General features: G+C 41.5%; 5 protein-coding genes and 1 pseudogene across 7 annotated transcripts; 2 read left to right on the top strand and 4 right to left on the bottom strand.

Moving 5' to 3' along the window:
- Positions 1–29: 29 nt before the first annotated feature.
- Positions 30–1,040, bottom strand: LOC145707576 (forkhead box C1-A-like). Its single transcript, XM_081785127.1, has 5 exons — positions 839–1,040; positions 683–784; positions 473–635; positions 155–430; positions 30–112 (listed from the first exon to the last, which is right to left on the bottom strand). Exons 1-5 carry the CDS (start codon positions 934–936, stop codon positions 41–43), a joined length of 711 nt encoding a protein of 236 aa, XP_081641253.1. The 5' UTR covers positions 937–1,040; the 3' UTR covers positions 30–40.
- Positions 1,041–1,947: 907 nt separating this feature from the next.
- LOC145707813 (uncharacterized) lies at positions 1,948–3,548 on the bottom strand. 3 transcript variants are annotated; one of them, XM_081785390.1, is made up of 5 exons: positions 3,410–3,548; positions 3,100–3,336; positions 2,704–2,945; positions 2,300–2,659; positions 1,948–2,260 (listed from the first exon to the last, which is right to left on the bottom strand). In XM_081785390.1, the coding sequence occupies exons 2-5, from the start codon at positions 3,246–3,248 to the stop codon at positions 2,040–2,042; spliced, it is 972 nt and encodes a 323-aa protein (XP_081641516.1). In that variant the 5' UTR covers positions 3,249–3,336; positions 3,410–3,548; the 3' UTR covers positions 1,948–2,039. The 3 variants fall into 3 exon arrangements, with proteins under 3 accessions (XP_081641516.1, XP_081641515.1, XP_081641517.1); XM_081785389.1 differs by having other exon boundaries at positions 3,396–3,542; XM_081785391.1 differs by having other exon boundaries at positions 3,100–3,237; positions 3,396–3,542.
- A 184-nt stretch (positions 3,549–3,732) lies between these two features.
- Positions 3,733–4,051, bottom strand: LOC145706921 (histone H4-like). The gene has a single exon (XM_081784378.1). The coding sequence runs from the start codon at positions 4,049–4,051 to the stop codon at positions 3,740–3,742; it is 312 nt and encodes a 103-aa protein (XP_081640504.1). The 3' UTR covers positions 3,733–3,739.
- Positions 4,052–4,797: 746 nt separating this feature from the next.
- Positions 4,798–5,394, top strand: LOC145708686 (uncharacterized). Its single transcript, XM_081786383.1, has 2 exons — positions 4,798–5,008; positions 5,050–5,394. The coding sequence occupies exons 1-2, from the start codon at positions 4,822–4,824 to the stop codon at positions 5,292–5,294; spliced, it is 432 nt and encodes a 143-aa protein (XP_081642509.1). The 5' UTR covers positions 4,798–4,821; the 3' UTR covers positions 5,295–5,394.
- A 216-nt stretch (positions 5,395–5,610) lies between these two features.
- LOC145710404 (histone H2A type 1-like) lies at positions 5,611–6,007 on the bottom strand. The gene has a single exon (XM_081788154.1). The coding sequence runs from the start codon at positions 6,005–6,007 to the stop codon at positions 5,639–5,641; it is 369 nt and encodes a 122-aa protein (XP_081644280.1). The 3' UTR covers positions 5,611–5,638.
- A 293-nt stretch (positions 6,008–6,300) lies between these two features.
- Positions 6,301–6,644, top strand: LOC145709227 (late histone H2B.L4 pseudogene; annotated as a pseudogene).
- Positions 6,645–10,843: the final 4,199 nt, after the last annotated feature.

Below are 10,843 nucleotides of genomic sequence, written 5' to 3'. Positions count from 1 at the left end.
AGTTTAAACGTAAAAGTTACAATGTACTATCGAGTGAGTTTCACAATTTATTCGAAAGCAGAAATGCATCGTGTTGAAAAACAGGTTGTTGATAGGCGTATTGGGCAGAAGTCTAAATAAAAATTCAAATTGAAAGTGGCCATTATGAGTTTACCATTTGAGAAAAGTTAGTAGCGTACTGAGGATCGTTTTGGCAATGGATATTCCAGCTCGGGTAATGGCAAAAATGGTATAGCTCAGGGGTCATGTGAGGCAGCGGTAACGGGGGTGGAGATGTAAACTGACTTGCACCAAGAAAAGCATATTCATTTATGGGATTCTCTGTTGACTCGCCATATCCAGAGTCTTGATCACTTATCGGTCGGGTCTTCGGGATCATGACATTCGGGTTCGACACCAACCTCTGGTTTCGTAAATTCATTGCCTTTTCCTGCGAAATTCGATTTAAATCTTAGCGAACTCTGTGATTTACCTTTAATGCATCCGCTTTTTTGAATCGGCGTCGTCTTCGTAAGTAACTCCCATTTTCGAACATATTGAAAGCATCCGGATCCAATGTCCAGTAACTGCCCTTCCCTCTTTTTTTATCGATTCTAGCTTCTTTGATGAAGCACTCGTTCAAACTCAGGTTGTGTCTGAATGAAAACTCAAGTTTAAACGTCGACAAGTTGATCAAAGTTACCTTATAGAGTTTTGCCAACCTTGCTTCGTGTCTCGGTAGTAAGGAAATTTCTCCGAGATGAATTTGTATATTCCGCTCAGGGTGATCCGTTTATCTTTCTTGCTATCAAAAAAAGTTTTAAATATGCAAGCTAAAATTCCCTGTTATTCACAGTACCTGTTAATCGCCATGGAAATCAGGGCAATATACGAGTAGGGAGGTTTCACTGTGTCGTTTGTCGAAGTTCTCATGGAATTTGCTGCCCTAACGCTCATTGTTGTTTCTCTAATAACGGCGAAGATTTGTTAGTCCCCTTCGCTAATTCGTGAAAGTGGTGGCGCCGCCTGCATATTCGGGGCGCCACCGGATTCTACACCCGATTAACAGAAGGTCCAAACATCAAAAGAGCCGCCGATTGATTTGGTCTTTTCAGTTAACGCGGTCAATACTGATCTCTAGAAAGGCAAAATTAGCTAATTATATATATACCGGATACTTTATAAGACTTGGAGTCTAAGTGGAATCTTTGGATTTTTCGGAAATCTTTTCGGGTTTCCTTATTTGTTCAAGGGAAAGAAAATCGTTACCGATTACGAATCCTTGTTAAAAATAGAGTTTTATAGAGTGCAAAACAAAGGCATTTTTGCCCTTGATTGAAGCAAGAAATTAATTTTTCCTAGAATAATTTGACTTTAAATTGATTATTCGAATCCTTTCTATTTTATTTCTATTTTATTTTTTTCTTTTATCTTAATCGAAGAGTTGTGGTACAATTTGAATGTTTTCTTGGCGATAAGTTTTCGGCGATAACTTTATCGTGTCTACTGATAACAAAAGGTAACACAATCTTAATAAAGTAAGGAAAACGCTCTACTGCGTCTCCAGAACACTGGAAACTTGGTCGATTGAATTTCGGAAGCGCTTAATTTATCCAGTCGAATGAGGTAGGGTATAAAATTGCTGGGGTAATTGCTTTAGTGGTGTACTCGCAGATGGAAGTGTTAACACGCGGATGCTGATCAAAAAAACATAGAATGATTTGTTCGAGGATTTTTGGATTATTACTGACTGAAATCGAAACAATCGCCGCTTAAACAGATTCCGCGACATATCACTTTAGCACTTGGGGGCCTTTGATATGTCGGTACTCAGCGCTAGGATTTACGCGCGGGCTAATAGAACTTCTGCTAATAACAGTCTTCAAGACAATGTCTGTCTTTTGCCAGTAGTAAGAAGCTCTTTTGATTAGAATCAAGTTGATGAAGACGTTTTATCGGAGTTAATTGTGATCGTCGGTTTATTTTAGCAAGTTTTTTCAAGTTTTTCAAAAGCAGGTAGCAGTTAAACTAGTGATAGTAATTTTTGACAGGCTTTAAAACTATTCGTATAATCGTCGGACCTCATGCAAGTAGTATTGATTGTCACAATCCTTGACCCAATTCATGGGACAGAATGGATAATCATCCTGTTCGCAGGCGTCCTCTTCAAAACATTTCAGGCAAGCGACATGGCCGCACGTCGGCAAGAATGACTTTCGGCGATCTGTCTCATTATAATTCTCGCCGCAAGCTTTGCAATATTCGAAGTCTTTCCTGTTCTCTAAATGATCGATGACATAGGGATCAGAAACTTATATACCTTTTGCTTCAACATCTTCATCGAGAGAGAGCTTGGTGGCGACTGAATGATATTGATATGAAAGTTGTTTGAGTCGCTTGAGGACATCATTCTTTACATTCTCGTTTTTGATCAACTGTCTCTTTGAGGCTTCATGATTTTGGTTCATTCTCTCGAGATGCTTCTTCTTCCCTTCAAGAATTTTTTTGTCTTCTTCGACTTTCTTCATCTTTTCTTCCAAGGCCTCTTGGTCTCGTTGTATCTCGTCTTCTATGCCCTTCATCTGGCATTTCGTACTCTCGAAAAAGTTCTTGCTGCAATGGACATTTTCGAACTCAATTCGATAGAAGTGATGAACAACTTTTAGTTGTTTTTCTTGGGCTATAAAGAACTTGCAAGTTTGGTGTATGAAAAAATAGAAATACCTTTTTTATTTTCAACAAACACTTTTGAAGCTGGCTCGCAACATGTTCCCAAGTAAAAAACATCGATAGAAACCATCTTTGAGTTACAGCTTCCTTCTTTGCCGTAGGCTGGGCATTTGAATTTCGCGTCAGACTGTTCAAAAGAAGTGTCCTCGGTTTCAAGGAAGTCGCTGCCATACTCCTCCGTTGCACAGACTCCGCATAAGTTTCTGCCTTGAATTTCTGCAGTTCCTAGCGGCACTCTATAAATCATATATTTTATGTAAAAAAAATAATATATTTTCATCGTCCTAATTTTTAATTAAATTTATAAATTTAACTCATATTAAATATATTCCTTATCACTGATAAGTTATCACTGATAAACTATCAAGGTATTGTGAATTTTAATCGTACCCATCGCATTCGGTTCCAACACACTTTCCGAATTTTCCATATGAAATCAGCATGCCAGGGAAAATACTCTCAAAGGACTCCATTCTTGCTATCTTTGGAGCTGATGTCGATGCTCCATCAGCATCGATTTTTCGGGACCTAAGCTTCATCGACAAAAAAAAAAAGTTTTTTTTCCGGAAGGCTTGTCTGTGATGAGAATAAGTCGAAAGCTTATTGGACAGATCAGATGGAAAGTCTCTGAATATAATTTTCTCAAAATAGGTCTTAGCTTCAGGCTTTAAGTTATAGTCTATAACCTTTTGGAATGAACCTGCGTGATTTTGCAGCAACCGGTTGAAACCAGTGCTCGCGAGCGCCTTTGACACCTTCCGCTGCTCCCTGGGAATCTCTGCCTCTGTTGACTAGGCCCTCCTGCCGCGTTCTATTTCTGGCGGGCTGCTAATCCTTAGTCATTGATTCGTATTAAAAAGATAGCTCATCGACCTATCATATCATATAATCATATGATTCATATCATATGAATCATATATCATGATTTGCAAATGATATGGAATTTCCATGTGAGCAACTACAAATGCAATTGCTGTTGGGATTTGTGGCCCTTAAAAGGGCCGGTTTTTCGAAAGCGGGAAAGGATGATTTATCCACCGAATCCGTAGAGGGTTCGGCCCTGTCGCTTGAGAGCGTAGACGACGTCGAGAGCGGTGACGGTCTTGCGCTTAGCGTGCTCGGTGTAAGTGACGGAGTCGCGGATCACGTTGTTGAGGAAGACCTTGAGGACACCTCGGGTCTCCTCGTAGATCAGTCCGGAGATGCGCTTGACACCGCCTCGTCGAGCAAGTCGTCGGATGGCGGGCTTGGTGATGCCCTGGATGTTGTCTCGCATGATCTTGCGGTGACGCTTGGCGCCGCCCTTGCCAAGACCTTTGCCTCCTGCTCCTCGTCCAGACATTTTCGGTTGTTCACAAAGTTTGTTGTTTGTGAGTAGTGGACTGCCGCAGTCTTCTAGCGTATTTATGTCAGTGTTCGTGCGGTGTGGGAGACAACCCTGCTTTCAAAACAACAAATTTCTAGAGAAAATAAATTGAGCGAACTAGCAAATCTGATCTTGAAGAAAATAATAAGCTTATCGCTGACTGAGCATCGGTTCGTTCTTGCTATTGATTCAAAAATTTTTAACGGCGGTGACGGCAGTTTTCCTGATTGAGATAAAAGGAGCAAAAAAAAAACTCGAGATAATTTGAACGGTCTTCAAATGAAAAGAAAATTTGAAGAAGGGGAAGAAAATGAAATCAAAAGGTTATTTAATATTCATAAATAATATATTACAAATAATATATCCTCCCTCTATTTCATCAGCTGATCAATTAGAAAGAAACAAAATAATTAACTCCTTTTTTAGAATGGAGGAAGAGAAAAGAGCTGAAAGAAACCGAAAGAATCGTCTGCGATACTGGACAAAGAAACTAGGGCCAGAGTTAGGAGCAGGTCACTATGAAGGAGACGAAGGTTGGCCAGGCAAAAATGAGGATGGTCGCGACGATTTTGAAGACGATGACATCAAGAATGTGCTGAAACTGCTCGAGTTGGGCGCAAAAAAAGTAAATTTTAAGGATCGAGATTCAATAATTTTGACTTTCTTTATTTTTTTCAACTTCAGTTAAAAGCTATATAAATAAAATAACCTCGCAAAAGTTTCACTCGAATGGATCTTACATTAAAATGACTTTCCCACCAAATACCCCTATAAACAGGCCGATAATTACCAAAAATGAAAAACGGCTTTGCGAATACAACAAAGATATTGAAGCCTCAGGATGGCGAGTTAAATTTGTGGGCTCTTGTATTGACTTGGATTCTGATGAACTCCTTGGCGATGGATTTCATCACTTTTCCCTCGAAAAAATCGGTGAAGACTTCTGTTTACTATGCATGTGTATAATATTTTAGACGGTGGTCCAAAAATCAAAGCCGAAGCAAATGAATACTGGTGGTACTACGATTACGTTGTTGGGACGACAAAGACGAAGATTGCTGAGAACGGGAAGATTGAAATGAAGTTGAAACGGCAAGTTCGAGTCGCCTATATTGTAGTCAATGTTACAATTTTGCCGAAAGATTCTCCGGAAGCGCCAACTGAAGATTCCTCTGATGAAGAGCCCGACCACGAAGCTGCCATCGATGCTGTATGGTAATATTTAATGACGACAGTATTGCCACGATACTGCAAATCTAGCTTATAATGATCGCGTACCTCTTCTGTTCTCTCATTAGAATGTGATTTTTAATAAATTATAATTTATAATAGTTAAATGTGAGTTTCAGTTTGTTGTTTTGTCACAAGAACATTTATCGTCAAGTCAGCTGACTTAGGTGCATAACTTTAGCAGCATAATTCCATTTAGAGAATTTTTCAATAATGAATGGAAGAATAATGGAAGATGCAACGCATAGAAATTTTTCTAGATAAGATTTCTAGAGTTAATTTGTTTGTGGCCCTTAAAAGGGCCGGTTTTGAAGAAGCGTCTAAAAGACGTCCTTAGTTCTTCTTCTTGGGAAGAAGGACAGGGTTGATGTGGGGGAGGACACCACCCTGAGCGATGGTGACTCCGCCGCAGAGTCGCTGCAGCTCTTCGTCGTTTCTGACGGCGAGCTGGATGTGTCGGGGGTTGATTCGGCTCTTCTTGTTGTCCCGGGCAGCGTTGCCAGCCAGCTCGACGACCTCGGCGGTGAGGTACTCGAGGACGGCGGCCAAGTAGACTGGAGCACCGGCGCCGATTCGATCAGCCCAGTTGCCGTTGCGAAGCATTCGGTGCACTCGGCCGACGGGGAACGCAAGTCCAGCGCGGGCGGAGCGGCTCTTCTTGCCAGCCTTGGTCTTCTTGTTGAGGGATTTTCGTCCGGACATGTCTTGCACTTTCAGAGTCAAAAGTGAGAATGAGCAGCCCCGCCTTCTCGGGCCCTTTATATAGGCACCGGTGGGAAGAACAACAGCCCGCTCTAGAAACTTTTTTCGCAAAAAAGAGAAAAACAACAACGACCAACGCGCAGAATCTCTGGAAAGCGCAGAGAGAAAAACAAATCTTCGCCAGAAACTTTCTAGAGGTGCGTAGGCGGGTCCTTCCCAGCAATCTGTATATAAAGCCGCGTTTGAGCGAGATCTTCACAGTCCGACAATTGAAAAAAGTCGAAAACACCAAAATGGCCAAAACTCCCGCCAAGCCCGCCGCCGCCGCCGCCCGCAAGTACCGAAAGGCCCGAAAGGAGTCCTTCCAGACCTACATCTACAAGGTGCTGAAGCAGGTCCACCCCGACCAAGGAATCTCCTCCAAAGCCATGTCGATCATGAATTCGTTCGTGTGCGACATCTTTGACCGTGTCGGTTGTGAAGCTTCCCGCCTCGCCAAGATCAACAAAAAGTCGACGATCTCCTCCCGGGAGATCCAGACTGCTTGTCGACTCCTCTTCCCCGGAGAGCTTGCCAAGCACGCCCTCTCTGAAGGTACTAAGGCTGTCACCAAGTACACCGCGTCTAAGTAAATTTTTTACTTGACGTTTAAAAAACAGGCCCTTTTAAGGGCCACAAACTTGCAAAGCTTTGATCTACCAAAAAGTATGGTTATGCTTTACAATAGATACGAGTTCGAACTTATTGCTAAAATCTCGTCTCCGAATGTTATGTTCGAAAGTTCTGTAATGTGTTGTGTTTGGGAAAATGCTTGAAGATGTCAGATAAGTGGAATGAAAGAGAATTAAAAGCGAAAAATCCGAACAAAAAGTGGCAAAATCAAAAGACTCGATGAGCCACTTGCGACAAAGACGCGCAAGAATTCAAAATGCCAAAAAGAATTTCTCGGATTTTTTCAAAAACAGGCATATTCCTTGTTTTTCTGATTGAGGGCGTTAGATTGCAGTGCATAGACCCGGAAGGACTACTTTATGGAAATAATGAGTGGGAGTACCCGAAAGAGATCGAAGGCAATTCGGCAATTATTGAGCTTGAATACGAAGACGAATGGGCCTACCCGTCAGATTTAGAGTTAATTCGACTTCATGTATTGGAATGAACATAAATTTGTTTTAGCTGCCGCTGGAAATTCGGTGAGCAAGGAGTGCCAATTCGTGTTCTGTTCGAGCATATAAACATCGAGTATTCTGATGACTGCGGTTATGACGGTATTTTCATAAATGGAAACGCATATTGCGGCGACAGAGGAGGGTCAACTACCCCTGAATCTTGGCAAAACGAAATGGCTTTTACGGGGCCCATTGAAATCGAATTCCTTTCTGATGGAAGTGTTGGCACCAACGACGACAATTTACGAAGTGGTTTTAGAATAAGACTGGATAAGGTAATTGCGGACCCTTGTTCCGACAATTCTTGCCAAAATGGTGGTCGTTGTGTGACAGAAGAAAAGGTTTTTAGATAATAGCTAAAATAGGATCTACGTAAAACATTTTATAAAGCCTATAACAGACAACATGGCCACATGCATCTGTCCTCATACATATAAAGGCGAGTTCTGCGAAGTAGAAAAAACATTCTGTGAACAATTTCCGAATTACTGCCAAAATGGAGATTGTAATGATGGTGGCTACTGCGACTGCTTTCCAGGATTCACAGGAACAGCCTGCGAAATCAATATCGACGACTGCGTCGGTCATAGCTGCCAAAATGGCCGATGTGTGGACCTTGTGCAGGGTTATGAATGCCGCTGCGACCTTGGTTACTCGTGAGTTAACCGAATTGAATTATCAATTTCGAATGTTTTAGTGGCGAATTTTGCGAAGTCAACATTTACGATTGTGAATTCCATCAATGTCAGTTTGGAGAATGCTTGGATGCTATTAACAATTATACATGCGAGTGTTTCTCTGGTTATGAAGGCAGATTTTGTGACATAAATACTGATGACTGTGCTGATGTATTATGTCTAAATGGAGGAGTTTGTGAGGACTTGATAGGTAAGAACGATTTTCCATGAAAAATATTTGATGCGAATTTTAGATGGATTTGAATGCATTTGCACAATCGGATTCAGGGGTAGCTTTTGCGAAGAAAACATCGATGACTGTATTGGTGTAAATTGCAACAATGGAAGATGCACTGACGGGATCAACTCCTTTGTATGCGAGTGTGACCCCGGTTTTACAGGGAATACATGTGATCAAAGTATTGACTATTGTTTTGGAATTAACTGCAATGACGGAACTTGCCAAGTCAAGGATAAAATCTCGGATATTTATTTTTTCAATTGCCGTTTTTATCTTGATTACAGCCGATCTGGATTCTTTCGAATGTAATTGTGACCCTGGCTTTAGCGGAGAGTTTTGCCAAATCAATAACGATGATTGTTTGGGAGTTGACTGCAACAATGGTGCTTGTATAGATGGAGCAAACACCTTTACATGTGTTTGTAACGAGGGATTCACGGGCTCACTCTGTGACATCAACGAAGATAATTGTGCGCTAGCAGATTGCAATAACGGTGTATGCGTGGATGGCATTGACTCTTACTTGTGCGAGTGTTTCAATGGATTTTCTGGTGAGCATTGCGAAACGAACATCGATGATTGTATCGATGTCCAGTGTAATAATGGGATTTGTATCGATCAAATTGAGTCTTTCCGGTGTGAATGCGAGCCAGGATATACAGGACTCTTTTGTGAGGTGAACGCTGATCCTTGCGCTGGTGTTGACTGCAACAATGGTGTTTGTGAGCGAAATTCAACAGGGTTTACGTGCGATTGTTTTCCGGGTTATTCAGGAGAGTTTTGTACCATTGATGTGGATGAATGTGCAGAAGTTAATTGTAATAATGGCGTCTGTGTCGATGGTATCAACTCGTTTTCTTGCAATTGTGAAGACGGCTTCTCAGGAGATTACTGTGAGATAAACAACGATGATTGTTCTGGAATCACCTGCAGGAAAGGCAATATTTGTTCAATAAAAAAGTAATGCAATTATGTAATTGAACACATTTCAGTGCTAGGAGAAGCAAGTTAAGCCTATTATATTATTTTGCCTCCTTAAAGTGACCATGGAGACTGTTTGGATGGAATTGGCGATTTTCAATGCAGTTGCTACGCAGGGTTTAGCGGCCAGTTGTGCGAAAATGATATAAATGAATGTCAAGATATCGACTGCAATGGTGGAACTTGTATCGATCTTATTAATGGATTCGAATGTCAATGCCCGTCCGGTTTCAGTGGAGAATTCTGCGAGATAGATCAAGACGATTGTATAGGAGTAGAGTGTGAGAACGGTGGCATATGCTTGGATATGGTTGCTGCATTTGCGTGCGACTGTCCTCCCGGATTTACAGGGACCTTTTGCGAAGAAGACATCAACGACTGTAGTTCTGACTCTTGCGCAAACTCAGGAATTTGTGTGAACCTGAATGGGCCTGGATTTGAGTGTGAATGCACAAGCAATTACACTGGCGCTGACTGTTCGCAAGAAGTTAACTTCTGCATTTCAAGAAGACGAGAGTGTCTGAATGGAGGACAGTGCTTTCCAGTTTTGGGAGGAATTACTTGCGCCTGTCCACCGGGATTTTCCGGCGAATTCTGCCAGAACCAAGATTATTGCTTTACACGGCCTTGTGGTGAGACTGGTTTCTGTTCGAATCTTCCGAACGGAGAAGCTGGCTATATTTGTAACTGTAGTCCAGGCTATATCGGCAGAAATTGCGAGACAAAGCTCACATCAAGATCTACAACTAGCACAACTACTTCTCAGGAATGTTTTCGATCATTAGTTTCAAAAGAGATCATAATTTACTAAAACTTGTAAGCCATTAGAAGTGCAAGAAGAGGAAAATTTAATCCGCCAGCCGACGATAGTTCCTATCTACCAGGAGGGCAACGAAGAAAGGGCTAAAAAATGCCAGCATGTTTATTGCACAAAATCTGCATGTGCTGGTCCATGTTGTCCAATGAGCCACATGAACGAATCCTTGCTAACACGAGTACCCGCTGGTTTTACCCTTGACTTTGACTGCGGCGAAGGGAGTGCTCTCAGCGGCAATCAAACTGCCGAATGTCTTATCGATGGCCACTGGTCCAGGAAAATTCAAAACAGCTCGCCATTTATACAAACTGTATCATAATGTTATCCCTTTTTGAATTTAGTCAGTATGCCACCCAAATGTATCAAAGCAGCTAATACGGTTATGGAATCAAATCAAGCTGTTTTCATCACATCTATTGCCATGACTAGTGGACTGATATGCTTTGCTGGAATCGCCAGCTGGGCCTACTCAACCACCATGCCTAAAGTTTCGCTATATCCAGAGTTCAATGATAATCTTGCTCAGCCATAAAGCCCGACTTACTCGATTTTTTTTCTAATTTCTTTTCACTCTGTGAATTTGCAGTGTCTTCGAGCTTAATTTGAACTCTGGCCATATGAGCAAAGGGTAAAACCTGAGTGTTAACTATTCATCTTCCATCTGTAAATATTGATTGTAAAAATGAATACAATGTCCGTTTGACTGATAAATCTGAGTAATTCTAACACTTGATCAATTGCAAACAAAAAACTAGAATTGTTGAAGGCTCTTTTTTCCCACGCGAGTCAGGCGAAGAAAAAAGCATCTTCGAAAAGTTGTTTGAAAGAAATTGATTTTATTCAGGAGTAAGTTTGGAGTAAGCAGTCCTTTTTGGACAATAGAATGTGTTACAGGATTGTCAGCTAGACCTTCATTCATCGACGCTGCGTTGCCTGTAACGATAGATATTG

Source organism: Oikopleura dioica, chromosome XSR (genome assembly GCF_907165135.1).
Source record: "Oikopleura dioica chromosome XSR, OKI2018_I68_1.0, whole genome shotgun sequence".
Taxonomy (NCBI): Eukaryota; Metazoa; Chordata; class Appendicularia; order Copelata; family Oikopleuridae; genus Oikopleura; species Oikopleura dioica.
The sequence above is the reverse complement of the archived record's forward strand: the minus strand, read 5'-3'. Positions and strand labels throughout refer to the sequence as shown.